This window comes from Mauremys mutica, chromosome 3, assembly GCF_020497125.1.
Source record: "Mauremys mutica isolate MM-2020 ecotype Southern chromosome 3, ASM2049712v1, whole genome shotgun sequence".
In the NCBI taxonomy this organism is placed as follows: Eukaryota; Metazoa; Chordata; order Testudines; family Geoemydidae; genus Mauremys; species Mauremys mutica.
Window position 1 is genome coordinate 83,812,312 of NC_059074.1, and position 22,951 is coordinate 83,835,262.

The 22,951-nt window shown below is 44.1% G+C and overlaps 2 protein-coding genes and 1 long non-coding RNA gene across 13 annotated transcripts in view; 1 reads left to right on the plus strand and 2 right to left on the minus strand.

Moving 5' to 3' along the window:
• SESN1 (sestrin 1) overlaps window positions 1–3,550 on the minus strand; it is a 114,255-nt gene extending 110,705 nt beyond the window's left edge. The window contains exon 1 of the mRNA XM_045009150.1: window positions 2,652–3,550. Within this exon, the coding sequence (XP_044865085.1) occupies window positions 2,652–2,930 (279 nt within the window). The 5' untranslated portion in view covers window positions 2,931–3,550. The remainder of the gene's footprint in view (window positions 1–2,651) is intronic.
• Window positions 3,551–4,350: 800 nt separating this feature from the next.
• Window positions 4,351–22,951, plus strand: part of CEP57L1 (centrosomal protein 57 like 1) — a 44,891-nt gene continuing 26,290 nt past the window's right edge. For 3 of the 11 annotated variants that reach the window (XM_045011623.1, XM_045011618.1, XR_006578442.1), the window contains exons 1-2: window positions 19,539–20,201; window positions 22,066–22,210. In XM_045011623.1, coding sequence (XP_044867558.1) covers window positions 20,160–20,201; window positions 22,066–22,210 — 187 coding nt within the window. In that variant the 5' untranslated portion in view covers window positions 19,539–20,159. Of the gene's footprint in view, window positions 4,688–4,812; window positions 4,901–6,314; window positions 6,488–9,705; window positions 9,864–13,445; window positions 13,549–19,538; window positions 20,202–22,065; window positions 22,211–22,951 lie in introns of those variants that run through there. The other 8 variants (XM_045011622.1, XM_045011621.1, XM_045011619.1 and 5 more) reach the window with 8 other exon arrangements.
• Window positions 15,487–19,539, minus strand: LOC123367397. The gene is made up of 3 exons (XR_006578443.1): window positions 19,294–19,539; window positions 18,133–18,321; window positions 15,487–16,804 (listed from the first exon to the last, which is right to left on the minus strand). It is a non-coding gene; the product is annotated as an uncharacterized LOC123367397 (long non-coding RNA).

Here is a 22,951-nt window from a genome sequence, read left to right on the forward strand (position 1 = left end):
TGTAGCCTCTTTCTTTAGGAGCTAGCAGTCTGCTATCTTGTAGCCCTTTCATCTATCATCCATTATCTATTTTTTTAATCACAATAGCTTATATATGGTCATGGGACTTCTGATTTGGAACTATTACATCCAAACTCTTAGCAAACTGATAACATTCTGCCAGATAGTTTCTTGGCTTTTTAAAGGCCCATAGCAAAATCCCCAAACAAGGTTTAAATTTTCAAACACTTCAGAATCTTTCATAGTTCCATACGTTTTAAGTCCAGAAAGGACCATTAGATCATCCAGTCTAACCTCATGTATATCTCAGACCATAGAACTTCACCCAGTCAGCCCTGTATTGTGCCCAATAATGTGTGTGTCAGAAAGGCATCTAGTCTGGTTTCTTTCAATGGTTAATTACCCTCAGTGTTAAAAGGTTGGGCCTTATTCCTAATCTGATTTTTTTTTAACTGGATTAAAATACTGATTTAACAATATTTCAATCTTACATCTCTGGATCTAATTTAGTTTATCATTAAAGAATTAAACAAATAAGTGTTAATATGAGGATATCTGAAAGTGATTCCTCATGCACCATCTTGGATTTATCATTCTGATTGCCAAAATGTTGCTTTGATATGCGTATCAGCATGAGTTAGTCTATATACAAAAGAGATCACCTGGTCATATAATGACACACCACTGAAAAAATTTTCAAGGGGAAGAGAAAACTTTCCTCTTCCCTCAATCTGCAAACCAAGATTACATTTGTACTTAGTTCAAACTGTAACAAAAACAAAACAAGAACCAACTGAAGATAAACATAGGAAAATGTTTTTGAAATTATATTTTATTTTGCAACTAAATTAATAAAAGTCTACGAATGCAATGAGAGACAGGAGAACAGCACAACTCAGAGCCAGGAGATCTAGCTTCTAGGTCCAGCTCTGCCACAGATTTCCTTTGTAGCCTAGTTCATGCCACCTAAACATTTGTGCCTCAATTTTTTCATCTGTAAAAAGTTAATAACTATTGCATAAAGATAGTGTTTCTAAAGTGCTGTGATAACCTTTGGTGGAAGGATAACAATATTTACTAGCCATTTGTGAAGGTTTCAGAAGAGTCAAAACAAAGAAACTATGAAAGTTTCTATTCTTAACATGTCAGTTTTAGAGCTCAATACTGCCAGGTACTGCAAGACCATAACTTTAATTATAGAGGTTTAATTTAGTTCTTCCCAGGATCAAACCCTTGAGTCTTCGTGAATTTGTTTATCACCAACAATTATGATTATTTCTATTTGATTTGGGATTTATATTTTCATTTGTAACAGACTGACCTTATTAATCAACAGGGCCGTCCCTAGACATTCTGGTGCCCTATGCAGCCCCTTCTCCTGTAGGGAGCTGGCCTCAGCGTGGGGGGTGGCTGCACCCAAAGTCTGTGGGGGACAGGAACAGGCTTGGGGTGCAAGGGGAACAGTCCCCCAGTATGAACCGGCAGAGCAGGTTGGGGCTGGGTCACTCCACTTCCTGCCGCCTAGTGATTGCTGAGTGGGCCCAACCCTGCACTCATGGGGTGGCAGGAAGTGGAGTGACCCAGCCCCAGCCTGTTCTGCTCCCCTGGCTCCCGGACTTGGGATTTGGGGGAACCGCCTCCAGCACTCACCAGCAGCGCGGCTGCAGCAGAGCAGAGTGGGCTGGGGCCAATCGCTCCACTTCCCACTGCCCCATGAGCTCAGGGGAAGGGGTGGAGTGGGGGCAGGGCTGGGGTGGAGCTGAGGGGGAAAGAGGCAGGGCAGGAGTGGAGCAGGGGTAGCTTTCCTGGCCTGCTCAGGCAGCTGGGGGAATCGGGCTGGCCGCTGGAGCAGCAAGCATCTGCGTAGGGCACCAGGAAATTTGGTGCCCCAAATCTCCTGGTACCCTACGCAGCTGCATATTTTGCATATGGGTAAGGATGGCCCTGTTAATCAAGATTATAGTTCAAAAATAAGCTTCAGAAGGAAAAGCATATTTTTAAAGATCTTGATATTTTCTAACAATCTTAAATCTGATATTTTTCCATACTAATCTTGTTTATTTTTAGTTGGCAAACATGTGAATGATTCTTGATTTTGTATTAACAAGACTGGCATAATCACAGCCCTTGTAACATCTGACAAATATATTAAAATAATAATTCAGGCATATATTGAGTCCTGAAGGTACTTGTGTCCCAACAACAAACCCACTTTTCATTGTGAAAGCTTGCACAGGAATTCATTTGCAAAGAGGGCTGATTATGTCCAAGCATTTCTCCCCATGTAAAAACGTGAAGTTCTTAACAACAGATGACTTCCTTTATCAGTGTTATATACTCGTTTGATACAACAAAACTGTGCCGGTATTTTGGTTATGTCAAATTATATAAAAAGTTATTCAGAAGTTAAGATTCTTAGCTGCAAAATAGTATTAAGAACTTAACATAGTCATTCTATTAACGGACTGAACATCACAACAGTCTAGAGGCAAAACCGAAAGCTTTCCTGTGTTTAACAGATAAAGATGCACTACAGCCTTTACGTTATTTTCTGCATCACGATAACGCCAGTTACAAATGTGAGGCATTCAAAGACGCTTTAGAGATAAGAAGCTGGAGAGGTGTTTGCTGAAAAGGACACCGACTCTTACCTGAACATTGCTTAGGATAGACGCACTCTTCTCTCTCACGTCTCTAAAGGGGCATCTCTTGGAAAGCATGAGCAGGCGAGCCAGCATCTCATTCAAACTTTCCAGAGCTGTAGCAGAAGCCAAGCGTCCTTCCGATGACTCAGGAGGAGGATCCTCCTTTATAGGAGAAATTTGTGCTGTTCTCCTCAAAACAGCTTGCCGGATGTTTTCCAAGGCAGCGTCTCTGGTGCTGGCATCCCTGCTGCACAGCCCATCCCACCTCACCTCTCCCTCCTCCATCCTCCCTCGCTCTCTGATCGGCTCCAGGCCGCCCAAACCTTCACCGGCTTCGCCTCGTGTAGAAGTAACAACAACAGTTCGCGAGGAAAAATAAAGTGCGGGCCCAGCCCATGGATGTCACCACCAGGCTGCGGATGTTCCCCGCGTTGTCAGTTCTCGCCCTTAGCGCCGCCACGCGTCTCGCCTCCCCGGGCAGATGCTGCTCTCGGCGCAGGGGGCCCGGCCGCCCCACACCATGGCAGAGCGGGGCGGGAGCCGGCAGGTGAGGAGGGCTGCGGAGCTTTGCTCTTGCTGGAGCCTGGGCAGCCCCCTGCGTCCCGGGCAGCGAAGGTCCAGGCAGGGACGAGGGAGGTTTCCAATCAGCGCGCAGGGCTCGGCCCCCGCTGCTGCAGAGCCAGGGAGCTCCCCATAGGGAGAAGCCGGGGTTGGGGGGCGCTGCTACCACCCAGGGCCCAGAGGACACGTCCCGGCTCCGGCGGTTCAGCCCCAGGGTGGGGGCGGCTCCCGCCCTCAGGGCAGGGTGCGGGCAGCGCCGCAGTCCTGTGCCGGGAATGGCTGGGCGCTCGGGCCAGCTCCTCCTCGGCGGCAGCCGGAGCGATCTACGCGGACCCCGCCCCCTTGTGCTCCGGGCTCCGCTAGCAGAATAGCGAGCGCACGCCCCGCTCTGCCTCTCGCGAGGACAGCAGCCACGCCCAACCCTCGTCTAACTGTAAAATCCCAACCCGTCCCGTGCCCGCTTGGTGACAGACAAGTCCTTTCAGCCAATCACGTTTCAGAGGCGTAACTCGGAGCCAATCACGATGACGAAAGACGGAGAATCGTGATAGGGAGCCGCTCTCTGTTGCGAGGGCTACTGGGGTTTGTAGTCCAGCCCAACTCCGACGCCTGTTCAATAAAACTACAACTCCCAGCAGGCAATGTGCGTAGACCAGGCCATGGGCAGCGGGTGGGGAAGAGGGATGGGTATTGGGTAATTGTTGCCCTGATCTTAATATGTCAGGGAGATCACAAGGATCAACGTAAATCCAGTTCCAGTGCTCCTACCTCCTCTATACCCAGGGCAAGGGTCGGGTAGACAGGGCTTTGTGACATTGGACAAGTCACTTTACCTTTCCCTCCCCCCGCAAAACAACAACCTCTTGCCTGTCTGATTGGTTTGTAAATAATTCAGGGTAAAGAATGCCTCTTACTGTGTATTTATAGAGTATTGTCCACTACTGCAATTTTGGTTGTTTTCTTGAAGCCCAAACTCCTGGAATCACGTGATTATGTAGGGCTCTCAGCTTTCATTAAAAAAGAAAAGATTCTAACCCACATGGCTAGGGGGGAAAGCTTATTCTAAATATTTAAAAACTAGAAGGTGAATGACCTAATATATATACTTAAAATTGTGATTTATAAACCAATTTCATGATTTTTGGGTCCCGACTCAGGATTATGAATGTTTAGGATTGGCAATTGGCAACAGTTGTAAAATGGGATAAACCTTGTTATTGTTATCTGAATTAAAATATTGTCAAAATTGATGTGTGAACGTCCCCTTCATTTAAGATTGCTATAAGGAACAGTTAAACAGTTAAAGGGCCCACATAAAATGGAAAATGGAGTCTGCCTAGAAAGTAGGACCATATGGCCAGAAGATTCTACTATGAATTGTTCTGACCAAGTAGGGATATGTGTGGAAAAAAGTATAGCTGGGAGGGCAAACAAGGAACTGGCAGAGACTCAGAGGCAACAAGAAAGCCAAGCAGCAGCCTGTAAGTATGGCCCTAGGAGAAGCCTAGAGAAAGATGCTTGAGCTGTAAATTGTCTTAGATGTTTGTTTGTTGCCATGATTTAAACTGGTCTTGCATGTTTTGTTTCTGATTTTTCTTCTCAAAAGTCCAGAATACAAAAGGAGAATGTGGTTCCTGTTATCCAAAGGTTGCTGAATCTTCAGCAGTGGGGGAATCATGGTGGGAAAATTGGTGGTGAGTCTTTAAAATTATGTATTTCTATACTATTCCATTTCATGGTCTCTTAGTTACATGATATAAAATCTATCCCATATACTGGATAGCTTAAGGAGTATCCAGGGGAGCATGTTCTATGAGAAAACTTTTTGGGGAAAAGTAGTGTGTTTTAGAAACAAATTCTAAAGAAATAGCGAGGCCATCAGAAAGCAAAATAAAGCTGTTTCACCTGCCCGTAGCAGCAAGTTGCAACATCTAGACTCATCTTCCAATAGTCTCATTAAATATTTGAGACTTAAAAGGCAAAAACTATCCTGCTCTAAAAGATCTTATCATAGAAGAGTAGGGCTGGCAGGGCCCTGCATTAGGCGGGACCAAATATACCTAGACCATCCCTGACAGTTGTTTGTCTAGCCTGTTTTTAAAAAACCCAGATGATGGAGATTCCACAACCTCCCTTAGAAGCCTATTCCAGAGTTTAACTATCCTTATAATTAGAAAGTTTTTCCTCATATCTAACCTAAATCTCCCTTGCAGGGGATTGAGCCCATTGCTTCTTGTTCTATCTTCAGCGGCCATAGTAAAGAATTGATCACTCTCCTTTTTATAAAAATCCTTACTATAGTTGAAGACTATTACCAGGTCCCCTCCCAGTCATCTTTTTTTCAGGATTAAATATGCCCAGTTTCTTAACTCTTCCCTCATAGGTCAAGTTTTCTAAATCTTTTGTCATTTTTGTGGCTCTTCTCTGCTCTTTTTCCAATTTACCCACATCTTTTCTACAACGTGGCACCCAGAATTGGACACAGTACTCCAGGTAAGGCCTCATCAGTGCCAGGTAGAGGGGGACAATTACTTCCTGTGTCTTATATATGACATTCCTATTAATATACCTCAGAATAAGTCAGTACTAGGAATAACTATTCCCTAACTCATTAGTTCTTCATTATAATTGTCTTTACAAACCACCTACTCTTAGGGGCTTGTCTACATTGGCAATTTACAGCACTTCAACTTTCTCACTTGGGGTGTGAAAAAAGCACCCCTTTGAGCACAGCAAGTTTCAGTGCTGTAAAGCACCAGTGTAGACAGTGCCCCAGCACTGGGAGCTATGCCCCTCGTGGAGGTGGTTTTATTAGAGCGCTACACTGCCACTACACAAAGCACATTAAAGTGCTGCCACGGCAGTGCTTTAGCATTACCAGTGTAGACTAGCCCAAAAATGTCTTTCTGTTTGCTATTGCACTTGCCCTTCTGATTAATATAATTGTTTAACCCTTTTGTTATTGCCACAGCCCTCCCATATTAAGATGGTTTCCCTCCTATTTTGAATGAGAACTGATTCCCATCCCTCATAACATCTGAGCCTTAATTTTCTAATGAGGCTCAGGTGAGCCTAATTATTTTCTCCTGGTAACCAATCTGACAGGATACTCAGACTTTCCTAACACTCCAGAAGGCTTCTAGTACTGCTTCTGCTCTAATTGGCAAATGCAAATTATTGTGGGGGTGAAATAGAAGAGGGCCAGGTGAGTAAACAGCAGATGGAAGATAGTATGGTGATATCAGTAGCACTGCAGGCCTGAATGCTAGAAAACAAACACAGTAGGAAAGGAGATATTTATATTTTTCTGCTGGGGGTGATGTGTGTGCTTAAATGCCAATCAGCTTTAAGAGTATACAGCACCTCTTGGGAGTGGGGCTGAAGTATTAGAGGAAGAAATTAAATAGAACTTCTTATGAGTGGGAAGAAACTGCTCCTTTATTTCATTGCAAATAACATTTTGTTGCTAGTGAATGCAGAACAAGATATGCAAAAAAGGGGATTGGAAGAAGAAGAAAGAGCAACAAATGAAAGAGGGATGATAAATTAATTGAGAGAGGAAGATGAGGGAGAACAATGGGGAAATGGATGATAGAAATGGCAGTGATTGGAGGGAGGAGTTATGAGAAGGATTTATTAGGAAGAAGAAACATGGTGTTTTATTAATTTCTATGCTTGTTTTTTGTAGACAACGCTTACTTCCTCATTGTAGTGGGGTTATATTTAATTACTGAGTGATTTAAGGAAATGAAATTTAACTGTGGATAATGTATCCTATGTCTGTCTAGTTGCATGCTAATATGGCAATTGTTAATAAATCTAAGTTTGTAACCAAGTCCCTGTAACTGCTAAACTCAGCTCTTAGCTGTGTAGAAGAGTTACTTAATTTACTTGAATACTATTTTCCTACAGCCCCTAGGACCTGATTTTATGAAGTACTTATGACTGAAAAACCATACTAGATGTGGAATTGGGCCTATTTATTTCAATTTTATAGCAAAACTCTAATTTAAATGGGTGGAGGATTTGGCTCAATGGATACCTCATTGGATATTTCACAGGATTGGAACCTTAGTTCCAAAAAGATTACTTTACAAAATATTTGGTTTCCTCAATATAAGTTATTTCACAGCCTTATTTCAATATATCTAATATAGTAATTCCACTCTTTCTCTCTCTCTCCCCCTTAATTTTCTTTCTACTCAATTAGATTTACAATTTTCTCTATCTTTTTTTTTTCCTCTTCTTCCCCAAGAGAAGTTTTGCATGAGGTTTTTGGCTTAAGAATGAAGGGGTTTCAGTACGGACTTCCACAGTGGCTTGATCAAAGAAGTGGGATCCTGAAAGGTCTATGTGTTTATCCAATCCTGAATCTATCATCAAGCATGCACCTTGCAAACAAAAAGATGCTCCTATAGGTCTTTTCTGTTTTTGTTTTTTTTTATTTTTATTTTTTAATTCTCCTCTGTCACTGAGCCACTATTTACTAAATAATTTAATCACCTGATTAAGACCCATTTAGAGTGGGACTTCATTAGGACTTAAGCACATATTTAACTTTAGCCATGTGTTTAAGTGTTGTGTCAACTCCGGGCTAGCACTGATTTAGCCCTGTGACTGTTAGCAACAGTGGGCATGCCTCCCAATAGTCTTGAGTTTTGTGTGACTGTCCCACTTTGATGCCCAACACTCCCTGTCCTGGTTGAAGTAGAATGCTTCCTGCATTCAGTGGTGCCTGATGCTGTATACATGTTGTATACAATTGGCAGGGGAAAGGATAGGGAGGGCAGCAGCTTCAACTGCTCCTGGGTATACTCAGACTCCTCAGGTATGCTCACTGGCTCAGGGGAGATCAGGAATTGGGAGTGATGCTACTGCCGAGCAGGCTGGGCTGGATGATGGGGACTGAGCCTGGCACAGGTGTGCAAGGTGCTGGGGCCAATGGCTACAGTGGGGATGGCCCACAGGAATTGACTATGACCAGTTGTCCCGCTTTAGTCACTTGAAACACTGGGAGGTGTGACAGTGGGTGCCCTACCTTAGATAGGCAGCTGCTGCCACCACCACCACATTTCTAGCTTGTCTAGATAAGGGAAAGTTCCCCTTTTGTCCTGGTGTTAAATTACACCGGTGCAAAATCCTTAGATTTGCTCTGAGCAGCATTATAGTACCTGCTAATTAAAATGGTGGTGGCAGGGTTTAATGACTGCGCATTCCTGTGAGTTTAGACCTCAGCCTTCAATTCATCTGGGATGAGGTTTGCCTATGATATGTTTTCCAAGTGGGAGAGAGCAGTTCTTTGCTCTTGCATATCAGCATGGTATTGGTTTTAAAATAACTTCTTAGGATAGACTATGCAGCTGTTTACCCTTTCTCTTAGTTCCTGGTGGAAAACAAAGTGTGTGGGGGGTGGACAATTGAGACCAATTTGGATTGTGTCACGAAACAGACATCTAAGCAGTCTCTTGCTAGCTACAGTTGTCTCAAGGGGATAAAGCAGCAGCCAACATACTAGGAGTTTCTGGGTACTGCCTATGTTATTGCAATTAAACTGAATTGCTGTTTTAATGTGTCAGATAAACAGTGAGTCATTCCTTCAGTACATTTGAGGTTTTAGTATGTTCAAAGATGAATAAAATGATGGATTGTGCATATCCAATAGATCAGTTTTAAGATGGATAGTTTTGTTTCCCAAAATACAAATCAGTATCTTTGATTTTTCACTCTCTTTTCTCTTAGAAATAAAGCTATCATCAAAATAGAATGCCTTACATTTTTTAAAGTTTGCATCACAGAAGCCATCATGGTTTGCACAATTGGTAACTTTGAAAAGCAAATCAGATTTGAAACACAGTTACAAAACTGGGTGGAGGATGTCTATATTGCCAATGTTGTGGTCTCCCTATGACTATAGGCCTGCACTATCCACTGGAGTTCACACAAATAAAACCGTTAGAAGGTGTTGTTTTTCAATAAACCAAAACTACATGTTGTCCAATGTTGTCAAACATTTTTAGGTTCCCACCCTTATATTTTTGTGAAAGTTATAATTACTTGACTATAAGAGGTCATAACTGGACTTTGTCCTTCTGTAGTGTTGATCACATTAGTGGTATCTAATAATTCAGGTATCATTGACATTGTAATTTGTGCTAAAGATCTATAATTTCTTCCTCAAAAACAAGGAGAAGTCTGGTGGCACCTTAAAGACTAACAGATTTATTTTGGCATAAGCTTTTGTCGGTTAAAAAAACAAAAAAAACACTTCTTCGGATGCACCTGTTTTTGTGGATACAGACTGTAGCAGGGTGCTGGTAAAAAAGTATCTAATTAGCCCCTGCCTGCTCAGCTCCAGTCAAGGGAAGCAGATTGGGGCTGATGGAAAAGGTTTGATACCAGTCTAAGGATTGGCAACACCTGCTGGCCTGACAATCCAAGGGCTATAAAGGCTGGAAGGGAGTCAGAAGGTAGGGGGCAGCAAGTGAGGTCAGTCAGTGAGCTGGAGGCCTCATAGCTGAAGACTGACTCTGTAAAAGCTGGTCTGTTGATGGAAACTGGTGGTGGAACAACCTTAAGTAAATAAAGACATGGGTGTTGCATAACCCTGAAGCCTCTCTGAGACTTATTGGGGAGAGCAAGCAGGCCCCAGGAAAAGGGGTGAGTTGTGCACCCTGTTACAAAAGACTAACAGGGCTACCCCTCTGATACATAATCACTGCCCGTACTTGACAATACAGCTATTCTACATTCTCCAGGTGTTTTATTTAAAAATAAAGTAGTGTTACTGAGCTATGCAGTTTTTATGGATAACTATCTATCTGTATGTCCCAAAAATTAGAGCAATATGGGCCACACACTAATCCAGGGGTCAGCAACCTTTCAGAAGTGGTGTGCTGTGTTTTCATTTATTCACTCTAAAATAAGGTTTTGCATGCCAGTAATACATTTTAACCCTTTTTAGAAGGTCTCTTTCTATAAGTCTGTAATATATAACTAAACTATTGTTGTATGTAAAGTAAATAAGGTTTCAGAATGTTTAACAAACTTCATTTAAAATTAAATTAAAATGCAGAGCCCCCTGGACCGGTGGCCAGGACCCAGGCAGTGAGAGTACCACTGAAAATCAGCTCGCGTTCCGCCTTCGGCACCCGTGCCATAGGTTGCCTACCCCTGCTCTAATCAGAGATTGACAATACACTTTTGGATCCCTGTGACCCAAAAAGTGAACTAGACTTTTACTGGAAATCTGACCTTGTTCCACTAGCAGTGCTGAAACTCCACCAGTGCTAGTGCAGATGAGGCACCAGTGTTCTTACCACTCAGTCATCTAATCCCTACTCAGTGCAGGGCAAGATGAGTTGTGGTAAAATCTCTGTTGGCCTCCTGACTCCTGCAGAGAAGCAATGGAAGCAAACTCCCCAAAGAGCAAGTCCAAACAAGGCTAGAGGTTGATGTTGCAAATATCTGAGGTGGGGTTGAAAACAGTTTAGTTTTATCTACATTAGGAGATTAGCCGCATATTGAGGGACATGTGTTGCTAGCAAAGGGACAGTTAGCTAATACGGGACACAGGTAGGGACCAGGGCTGCTCTACACAAGAGAAATGCTAGGGAGTTGAAGAAGCTGGGAAGACACAAGGAAGAAAGGAGAGCAGCAGAATACGGACCCTAGATTTCAGAAAAGCAGACTTTGACTCTCTCGGGGAACTGATGGGCAAGATCCCCTTGGAGAATAACATGAGGGGCAAAGGAGTCCAGGAGAGCTGGCTGTATTTTAAAGAATCCTTACTGAGGTTGCAGAAACAAACCATCCCGATGTGTAGAAAGAATAGTAAATATGGCAGGCAACCAGCTTGGCTTAACAGTGAAACCCTTGCTGATCTTAAACACAAAAAAAAAAGCTTACAAGAAGTGGAAGATTGGACAGATGACCAGGGAGGAGTATAAAAATATTGCCCAGGCATGCAGGAGTGAAATCAGGAAGGCCAAATCACACTTGGAGTTGCAGCTAGCAAGAGATGTTAAGAGTAACAAGAAAGTTTTTTTCAGGTATGTTAGGAAAGTGTGGGCCCCTTACTGAATGAGGGAGGCAACCTAGTGACAGGATGTGGAAGAAGCTAATGTACTCAATGCTTTTTTTGCTTCTGTCTTCACAAACAAGGTCAGCTCCCAGACTGCTGCACTGGGCAGCACAGTATGTGGAAGAGGTGACCAGCCCTCTGTGGAGAAAGAAGTGGTTCGGCACTATTTAGAAAAGCTGGATGAGCACAAATCCATGGGGCCAGATGTGCTGCATCCGAGGGTGCTAAAGGAGTTGGCGGATGTGATTGCAGAGCCATTGGCCATTATCTTTGAAAACTCCTGGGGATCGGGGAAGGTCCTGGATGACTGGAAAAAGGCTAAAGTCGTACCCATCTTTAAAAAAGGGAAGAAGAGGGATCCAGAGAACTACAGGTCAGTCAGCCTCACCTCAGTCCCTGGAAAAGTCATGGAGCAGATCCTCATGGAATCATTTCTGAAGCACTTAGAGGAGAGGAAAGTGATCAGGAACAGTCAGCATGGATTCACCAAAGGCAAGTCATGCCTGACTAACGTAATTGCCTTCTATGAGGAGATAACTGGCTCTATGGATGAGGGGAAAGCAGTGGATGCGTTATTCCTTGACTTTAGCAAAGCTTTTGATATGGTCTCCCACAGTATTCTTGCCAGCAAGTTAAAGAAGTATGGTCTGGATGAATGGACTATAAGGTGGATAGAAAGCTGGCTAGATCATTGGGCTCAACGGGTAGTGATCAATGGCTTGATATCTAGTTGGCAGCCGGTTTCAAGCGGAGTGCCCCCAGGGTCGGTCCTGGGGCCTGTTTTGTTCAGTATATTCATTAATGATCTAGAGCAGGGGTCCCCAACCCCCGGTCCGCGGCCCGGTACCGGTCCGCGGCCTCTTAGAAACCGGGCCGCGAACCGACCCAGTGGAGCTTCCGCAGGCATGCCTGCGGGAGGTCCAGCTGAGCCGCGGGATGAGCGCTCCCTCCGCAGTCGTGCCTGCGGGAGGTCCGCTGCTCCCGCGGCTCAGCTGGACCTCCCGCAGGCACGCCTGCGGAGGGTCCGGCAAACGAAACCGGTCCCTGGACCTAAAAAGGTTGGGGACCCCTGATCTAGAGGATGGCGTGGACTGGACTCTCAGCAAGTTTGCAGATGACACTAAACTGGGAGGAGTGGTAGATATGTTGGAGGGTAGGGATAGGATACAGAGGGACCTAAAGAAATTAGAGGATTGTGCCAAAAGAAACCTGATGAGGTTCAACAAGGACAAGTGCAGAGTTCTGTACTTAGGACGGAAGAATCCCATGCACTGTTACAAACTAGGGAGGGACTGAATGGCTAGGTAGCAGTTCTGCAGAAAAGGACTTAGCGGTTACAGTGGACATGAAGCTGGATATGAGTCAACAGTGTGCCCTTGTTGCCAAGAATGCTAATGGCATTTTGGGCTGTATAAGTAGGGTGCATTGCCAGCAGATTGAGGGATGTGATCATTCCCCTCTATTTGACATTGGTGTGGTCTCATCTGGAGTACTGTGTCCAGTTTTGGGCCACATGCTACAAGAAGGATGTGGAAAAATTGGAAAGAGTCCAGTGGAGGGCAACAAAAATGATTAGGGGGCTGGAGCACATGATTTATGAGGAGAGGCTGCAGAAGAGAAGAATGAGGGGGGATTTGATAGCTGCTTTCAACTACCTGAAAGGGGGTTCCAAAGAGGATGAATCTAGACTGTTCTCAGCAGTACCAGATGACAGAACAGGGAGTAATGGTCTCAAGTTGCAGTGGAGGAGGTTTAGGTTGGATATTAGGGAAAACTTTTTCACTAGGAAGGTGGTGGAATCGCCTTTCTTAGAGGTTTTTAAGGTCAGACTTGACAAAGCCCTGGATGGGATGATTTAGTTGGAGTTGGTCCTGCTTTGAGCAGGAGGTTGAACTAGATGACCTTCTGAGGTCACTTCCAACCCTGATATTCTATGAACCCGTGTGTCCAGGCAACTGGAAAAGGGTATGGACTAGCTCTGCTCTAAGCAGGGCTAGAGGGCACTGCTGACAATGTCCCAGGGGCTCTGCTCCCAGCTAGTGGATTTGGGAGCCCTGCTGGAGGGAAGGAGCCCCAGCCGCCTCCTAGGGCTGCACGTCAGTCACTGAGCGAGCTGAGGGGCGGGCCCGGGCTGCCTCTCTGGGCGCGGCTCTGAGAGCGGGAGGGAAGGCGGCACATTTAAAGCTGGGCCCGGGCAACGAGCAGCCCCTGCCTGCAACAGCAGCAGCGAGTCTAGCGCGGGCCAGGAGGCGGCAGGAGCAGGTAATGCGGCGCTGCGGGAGGGTTGGTCCCTGTCACCCGCTTCGGCTCTCTCCCGGCTCATGCTGCCTTTCCCCTCAGCTCGGGGGCCCCCGCGCAATGCGCCTGCGGTAGCTGCGGCCCGCTCTCTAGCGCCGGGTGCCCGGGCCTCGCTCTCGCACCCTCCCCAGGGGCTCGGGCAGGTGGATCTCGGGACTGGCAGCGGCAGAGCCAAGGCGCAGCGCTGAGCTTCGCCTGCGCCTCCGGGCGCTCGGGCCTCAGCTGCGTTAGGAGACCCGGCGGCTGGTGGCGTCCAACCTCAGCGGCGCGTCCCCGCCGCGGTTCGAGTTAGTGACCCGCGGAAAGGAGCCTCCCAAAGAGCAGCGGAGCTGCCTGGAAGAAATGGACGCGGGTGGTAGAGCGGGTCATCGGGCTGCTGCTAACGGCCCCCGCGTACAAAAGCGGGAGCGTGGCTTGGTGCGTTGCTTTTGTACTGCAGGTGTGGGGCAGGGACTTGGAAACCTCGCTAATGGAGGTGAGCAGCGTCTCTCTCCCTCTCCTGGCTTTAGGAGCTAACCGCTCAAACAACAAGTCGGTGAAAGCGTGCCCAGCAAAGGGAGAAATGGGTTGTGGTCGTATATGATCTATTTAGATGGGCTGAAAGGTTGCTTCAAACCCCTCCCCCCGCCCTGTCTTGTCTTTTATCTTCTAGAAATGTCAAGTCTGGGTGGTGGGATTGTTAGACATTATTTGAAGGGGTGGAGGTGATTGCATCTTTTAAAAAAACCTCTCATATTTCAACTGAATAGTTGTAAACAGACTATAAAAAATTGGATTGAGTAAACAATTACTTCCTCTCTTAATTAACTGGGTTTCAGTTGCTTGATACCTGTGCCTCCCTTATATATTCATAATGAGGTTAAAAACACACAAACTAATTTTCCACCATTGTTTAGTTGTATTACAAATACAAAGGTTCTGCCCCCTTCCCCCCCCCCCCAACACCAGGATGGGGCATCATCATTGTGCTAGGCCCTGTAAAACTTATAGTTAGAAAGAGTTGTGTGCCTACATAATGAGAGAGGCTAAGGGGGGTGGGGAGAAAGAAAGTATCCCCAACTAAAAGGTCACATATCTTGTAGCTTCAGTCCAAGTGCATTGGATGCACCAGAGGTTCCTTGTATCCCTCCACAAGCACTATTTGTACCACTTTCCCATCTCCCCTTACAAGAACTTCCTGCAACCATCCACGCTAGAGAGGTTGTTTGCACCCCATCCAGTAGCCCCATTCCCTGTCCAACTGGTTGTGTGCCCCTCCATTCTCCCTTCCCATATGCCAAGGTCCTCTGTTCTGCTCCTTATGCACAGGGTCTGTGGGCTATGAAGTTTTTGCCACTTCAGTTATACTGGTATAGTTAAAGTAGCAAACCTCCCTAGTGCGTATGAAGTTATAAGAGTACAAAAGTTATAGCTGGAAAGAAAAATTAGCTAGAACAGTAAAGGCACCTTTTAGAATGGTATAACTGTGTCCTCGCTAAGGTGTAACTATTGCTAGAAATTACACTCCTCACCAACAGTTATACTGGTGTGTAAGAATGTTTTCAGGACTACCAACCTGGCCTGTGATGAGATTCCTGGGGTACAACCTGGAACTGGGGTACCACTGTGCCCCTTAATGCTCCAGCCTGCTGTCTCTCTCTCAAAGCTTTGCTAGTAACAAGCAGCAAACCCTTTGCTACCACTAAGCACAACAGCATGTGGGGTGGCACACCTAGGTAAATTGCATAAATGTTCTCTGAGCCACTCACAAATCACACAGAGAAAGGCACCAACCAATTCTCGCCAGCTTTGCACTGCCGGAATATACTGTCTTGTCACGGTCAGAAGCCTGACCAGTGTAAGTTTATTAACCAGTCTGCCCCTCCCTCAATGTGGAGTGGACACACGCTAGCCTTTGTAATCTGAGCTGAGATTTCCCAAGCACTTCAAGCAAAACACACTGTTTTAGGTGAAATATAACACAGATTTATTAACTACAGAAAGATTATAAGTGGCAGGCACAAAAGGTCAGAGATAATTACCAAAGAAAACAAAAGATAGGCACACTGTTTAAATCTTAAACCTTATTATAATAGTCAGTATTTGGATCAAGCCAAGCAGTTTTTCTCACTCCATTGGGTGTTGCAGATAGGTTATAGTTTTTAGTACACAGGCTTTCCCATCAAGCATGGGACCAGTCTCCTCAGTTCAGGTCTTTCTCTTCCCAGCATTCTTGTTGCTTCCAGTATAGGCAGGGGAGAAGACAGATAAAAGCATGATGCCATTGTCCTCTATTCTATTTTATATCCTCAGTCCGTGTGCCTGGAAAACACTAGCCCGGACATGTCCTGGTGGACTTTGCTGAGTCAGAGTTGAGCAATCCCCCATTGTGTGATTCTTGCACGGCCCTCTTACAGCATTGTAAATCTCTTGATTACAGCTCCCCTGCTGATTAATGGTTATTTAACACTGTCCTGGGAATGGGTCACCTCCTTTGTCACTGTAGCCTTAGCAGTGGAGACTCTCTAACTAACAACATATTTCAGTAACAACTATACAGCAAAATCTCAAACTTCATACTTACTAAAGATGTACATATTTTGACAGAACAATGGGTTTCAGAAGATCATGACATTTCATATATTTTCTTATATGGCATGCTTTGTATGAAATATATCATAATTACATGATGGGGGGTTCCAGGGTGTTGCTTTGAGGTACAGTGTGCAAGTTTGTTTTCAGGGCCACCAACCAGGCCCACAGGCTATTTTACAAACCCAGCAAAGCCAACAACCACTACTTGCTGTAGCAGGCAAAACCACTGCTAACTCCAGAGTTCAGATCCAAGTAACAGGTTTATATCAGTAGCGGTACAAAGTACCACACCCCTGTGATCAGTTGAGCATGACCTGCCAGTGATCTGGCTTAGTACATACAGACAAGGGGCTGTACACAAACAAAGGCAAAGACTTAAGTTTCAGTATGCTTTTATGCCCAAGTTGACACCACATTTTTATCAACACCCCCTCCTCTGATTCGCTACATAACAACGAGTAATAATGTTCTATGACCAAACACAAGATTCTGTATTACACCCTAAATTTATAACTTGATTATCTACTTATTAACAATAAGAAAACTATTAATCCTTAATATTTGACAGGGACTTTCTTTCTTTACCCTGATCATATTTGGTGGGGTCATCACAACCTCTCATTGTTTCTTCATCCTTGTTATTTACCTAAATATCAACGACATTTCAAGAAGTGAAATAACAGGTACTTAGTTAGCCAAAAAGTTTTCTTGCACTCCTTTCCAGAAATGGGTTATTCAAAAGTCCTTACGTGGCATAACTTTTCTAGTGTAGACTAGCACTTAGGATATGTCTACACCCAGTAGCGTAGCTGGGGGGGAGCAGCCGCTTCCCCTGAGCACATTCTACAAAAGTGGCACCTTTTAAACTCACTCACAAAAAAAGCGCCACCCACTGTAGCGCGGTCTTTGGCAGCGGGACCTTCACTCGCTCCACAGGGCTTCGGCAGCATTTCGGTGGCGGGTCTTTTAGTGCCACTGAAAACACCCAGAGCTAGTGAAGGGCCCGTCGCCAAAGACCCGGAGTGCCGCCCCATCAGTAAAAGCGCTGCAGAACGCAGGGCTGAGGAGGAAGGGGCTGGAAGGAGTGTCTCTTTCCCTTTAAGAGAGCTCTGCCTCCTCATCCACGTCCAGTCCCCGAACCAATAGGCGTGGCCCGGAGGGGAAGGTGGGAGAATGCGAACCCCTCACAGTGCTGCCAGCTGCGTCTTATTAGGGCAGGGCCTCGCGCATGTGCGAAGTCCTCTGGCCGGTGGGGCGGGGGGGCTTCTAAGTGGTTTGCCTCAGCAGCAGCCGCAGAACCAAGGTGGGGGGAAGCCCAGGGTCCCCAGGACCTGCCCGCCCCATTTGGGTAGCGGCGGGAGCAGAGCCGGAGTTGGCCAGCCCTGTGCGCAGCCTGCAGGGAGCAGCGGTGGGAAGGCCCAGGGGTCTGGCCCAGGGGCTTCCCTGGCGGGGTTTGAGCGCCAGGAGGGAGGGGCCAGCCGGGGGTGCATGTGCTGCTGGCGCGGGGGGATGATGCGGAGCGAGTGAAGGTCCCGCTGCCGAGGTGCCACCGAAGACCCGGGTGAGTACAAGCGCTGCAGCGGGTGGTGCCTTATTTTTTTTTTTTCCTGATCATTCCCCTTGTTCCCTCCACCTGGCTGTGCCCCTGTCTATACCTACCTTGGATTGATGCTGTGGCGATCGATCCACCAGGGGTCAATTTAGCAGATCTAGTGAAGACCCACTAAATAAATCGCTCTCCAATCTACTCCAGTACTCCACCGGAATGAGACGTGTAAGGTAAGTCGACAGGAGAGTTTTTCCCATCGACCCAGTACAGTGTATACCCCACAATAAGTCGACCTAAGCTATATCGACTCCAGCTACGTTATTTAGGTCGACTTAGCCCTGTAGTGTAGACCTGCCCTCAGTGTTGGACGGAGACTTCATGCAAACAATGTAGGGTAAAAGTGGAAAAAATGGAACAGATCATACCTGAGTTTATGCTGGCTACCTACTTATTTCCTGATAAATATTTCTTGTCACATTGGTCTGAATACAGTAGGTTTCCTGGAGTGTCATTTGTTGATGGCTCAGGCTTTATTCAGATGTCTGCATGTAGCTGAGTAGTTAGATACGCATATAGAGAATGATTAATTGTCCATTATAAGCTATGGTACATTCCTGTAAAGAAAGCAATTTGGGTGTTAAACTAATCACCCTACAAATATTAAGCAAACTAAATATAAATATTTAGTATAAAATAATATTCATGGCTTAGAAAGGCCTCCCAACACCAGCAAGGAGAATTCACTGATGAGTGTTGTGGGGACATAAGACAACCTTTTCAAAACTTAAACTACCATTTAAAAACAAAGTTTATAGCCATTATGTTGCAAAGATAACATTAAATAGCTGATTTGAATGGTGGGACTTGAACCAGAGGTTTTCCACTTTCTGGGTGAGTACCTTTACTACTGGGCTAATAGTTATGAGAGAGGTCATCTCTTCTTCATCCCAGCTTCCTGCAAGAAAAACCTGAGGCACCTAACTCCAGGAGAGGATTCACAGCTGAGAATCACAAGCAGAGAGGATAGCTCAGTGGTTTGAGCATTGGCCTGCTAAACCCAGGGTTGTGAGTTCAATCCTTGAGGAGGCCACTTAGGGATCTGGGGCAAAAAAAAATTGGTCCTGCTAGTGAAGGCAGGGGGCTGGACTCGATGACCTTTCGAGGTCCCTTCCAGTTCTAGGAGATTGGTATATCTCCAATTATTACCTTTTTTTATTAGATATGCAGTGGGGACTTAGGCATTTTTGTCTGTGAGAAGGGTGGGGCTTAAGACACACCTCTGCCATCAGCATCTTCCATTGGCTAAGTTACGCAGCTCTCTACACATGTTGTCTTTTTTGGATTATATTCTAATGTGCCTGTCTCTCTTCATTTGTTGTATAGAGAGCCTAGGAGCCTAACTCAGGCTTTGTGGATTGCATTGTTGTTCCTGTGACTTTTCTTGGTGCCTGAAAGTTAGGTGTTGTGATGCTGAATGTGAATCTAAGCACCTGGTAAATTGTTCAACTACTGAATTATATCCATCGGATATTAAACTCCTATAAACTGGAAAGAAAGGATCATGATATAATGTAATGAAAGCTTACTTTTGTGTTCCTGTACTTCTTGCCCCATGCAAGTAGAATTATCTACTGTATTTTATCCTCTGCTGCTTAGTAATCAAGATTGCATATGGTCTCCTGTCCTGGTGAAAAAGGTTTTCTCATCAGTAAGAGCTACTGTGGCAGGGTTCAATTTAGATAGGGTGGCTTGTAATCTATAGTAGATATGATGTAGCAGTGTTCTCTATGACAGCCTAGAATACAGTGGTTGTCAGTAGCAATAAAACGGCATTGGAATGTTATGGGTTGAAGTACTCTCCAGGAAAGTACTCGATTTTGAACAAATAATTTGTTCACTAAAACTAGTTAACGAAAGTTGTCGGAGTGGACTGTGACAGTTTGGCTGTGTCCCAGGTCTTAGGGAAACCTCTGTGAGCTCTAGTTCATCTGAAGGGTCACCTGTGAGAGTGTCTTGAAATCATATATGTACTTCCCAGCAGATTTCTGAGCTTGATAGCATCTATTTAATAGCAATTTAGAACATGAGGACGGTATCCGACCAAGAATCTCCAATTTCATGAGTAGCTTGAAGATGCTGCATACCAGGATGTTGGTTTTTATTCTGTTTTAAATACCCTCTGAAACATGAACACTGACTGCTTTTTCTGGGAAAAAAATTTCTGTTTTGAATATCTTTTTCAAATTGACTCTCTTCTGGGATCTAACTTTATTTAGGTAGATGCTGCAGTTTGTTCTTGTTGTGGGTTGCTGCTGCTTCCTGTTAGATGGTTCCTTTTGTGACTCCACCAAATGAGTGGTGTAAATTATTTTGTCTAAACCGAAACCACGTTGATGCTGTGCTGAGTAGACATTGGAATTTATGCTGGAAGTGATACAGCAAATAATCTTCCATGGCAGACAATACCCTCTTTCTGCAACTCCGGGAAGAAAAGGTGAGTCTGCTGCAGTATTTTAATCTGCTGTATGATACCACAGTTTTACTGTATTACTGGGCCTGCAAGTAAGTGTCTTTTCTGTAATGAGAATTGTCTTCCACTGAGCTGTGATGGTATGATTTAACATTTGCCTAATTCAGTATTGTATTCACTCTTTTTTTGAGTTTAATTATTTAGGTTTGTTAAAGGGATCTTGCACATGTCTGATGTGTTGTGATAAAAGCTGTCATCTTCTGTGGCTATTATAACTTTTGAAGTACAGCAGAGAACCAAGTTCCTGGGACCCAAGTTAAAACTAAAGAGGTTGAATTTGAAATAAGAAATTCTGCATAAGGCCTAGGAAATTCACAAATTAAGTTCAGAGGGGTAGCCGTGTTAGTCTGGATCTGTAAAAGCAGCAAAGAGTCCTGTGGCACCTTATAGACTAACAGACGTTTTGGAGCATGAGCTTTCGTGGGTGAATACCCACTTCGTTGGATGCAAGGAATGTGAATAAAAATGGGGCTTAAGCATTGGGCTGACTTTGAGATAATATGGAGATAGCATTTGAGCTGAATTTGAGATAGAATGGATGGCTAGTAACTGTTACGTTACAAGGATTGTCTACAGACTCTCCAAACAATCCATAGTTACAGTAGCAGGGCAGTTATATGAATTCATTATTCAAATGATATTGCAGTAAGACCGAATAGAAGTGAACTTGAGCTGCAAAGTTCTGACTGAGAGGTTTGATGTTAGACCTATCTATGCCCATCAGATATATTTAAATAAAGCACCATAAGAAATGGTTGGGTTAAGAAACCATGAAACAACTGACAAATATAGTCTTAAAACTTGTTTCTAATTTGTCTTGAGCATCATTAAGGTTAAATTAGAAGTAAGGTAATGCAGTAAGCAAAATATTGTTTATACATGATCAATAATCCAACACATCTGAAAAACACTTAAGAAATGCATTTCTTTTATGTTCTTGTCACATTTTTTCTCCATTTGGGTGGAATACATAACTAATATTCAAGCATTGAATATTTAATTTCTAATATAAATATCTGACTGGAACTTGAATTAGTTATCCTGGAATGAACATTTTTGGCTGAGCTCTGAGGGTCAACTTTCCTAAATCACCTAGTCCAAACTTCATTGTCTGTATCTCAAATACAGTTAAACTGTCTTATTTTAGGCAGAGTAAACATGCCCATGAAAATCTGCTTCTGAGAAAATGTGGAAGGGGGGACTCTTTACTAGGTTGTATTAATGGGAATAAAGCATATTTAAATCAAGAAAAGGAAGGCTCTTTTTTGCTTGGCCATTATTAGGTTTCAGCTGTATTAAATTTTGGACACCACATGTTTATTTAAAAAACACCTACATTGGTGCATTCAGTGGTTGAGGGTGGGGTAAAGTATATGTGGGGAAAAGGGCATGCTCATTCTACATTAAAAATAAGACAAAACTGTCCTGTAAATATATGAGGATGTTAGGAAAGGGGTCCATTATTCCCTGGTCAAAAAGTAAAAAAAACAGAATAAAATGTGTTTAGAAAGCAAGAAGGAAACATTTAAGAATGTTTTTGATAATAAAACAAGATGCCAAGGGAATCTGTAGCATTTCTCTCATTGGTGATACAGATAGATATAGATATTTTTAAGGCATTTGTTGGGAGCTATTTAAGCTGCAGTATTCTTGACACAGTGTAGGGGGAAGGACCAGCTGACTTGCTCATTGTTCTTTCCAACCCAATTGATTTAATTTGATACAAACTTTTGTCCAATGCCTTGTCTTGAACTAGTTGTCAGTGCTATAATAATAATAATAGTCCATTTAGGAAATAATGGCATTATGTACATCTTTCCTTCTACAGACCATGGGTTCTGAATCAAAGCAAAGTTTCATAGGAAGCTTTCTGCAGCCTCCAGATAGAATGTTTGTTCCTACCTTTGGACAGAGCAAGTCAAAGAAGGTAACAACTACCACTGGTGACATGCTTCCTGCTCCAAACAACCAAGGTAAAGCCACAAAAAATGTGTTCTTTAAACTCTGTTAAACAAATTGCCTTGTTTGTTCTACTTGTGAATGTTAGTCATTTAGATCATTGGTCTGGAGACTTGTGTGGAGAGTGAGTAGTATCCCCAGTCTTGGGGCTGTATCATAGAAACTGGTTGCTACCTCTGCTAACTTTGGCTGTAAAATCTGTTTTTTGCTTGAAAATTGGAGATGTCCTCTGAAGGCAAAGGAAAATGCTGCTGTAGAGTTTGAAGTTCATCACTTTCTTTTAGGCATTACTTTGATTTGAAACTTTTTTGATTTTTGTGTGACATTGTTTGCTTCCCTCTAGCTTTAAACTTTCTGTATAAGAAGATCCCCTGGAAAACTTGATAAGAAAATGCATTGTAAAGAACCAAAGTTATAAACTACTTTCGTTATGGATAGTTTTGAGCCCAGTTTTGTTCCCATTGCTGTTAATGTGAATTATTTGCTATTAATTTTGGTGGGAGCAACGTTGGGTACTATATATGTATGTGAACATGTTTCTTTCCAGTGTGGCTTAATCATAGGAAGAACCTAAGGCTCCTTGTGTAGTTGACTCTAATAGAGTTCTTACACAAGCTTCTGCTACTTGAGTGAGTGTGGTTTTTTTTTTTTTAATTTATTTATATATATATTTTTAAAACTATTAGACTACAGGTTCTGGGGCTTAGGCTTCAGGTACACTGGAACAGTGCCTGGTACACCTAGGAGAAGATCTA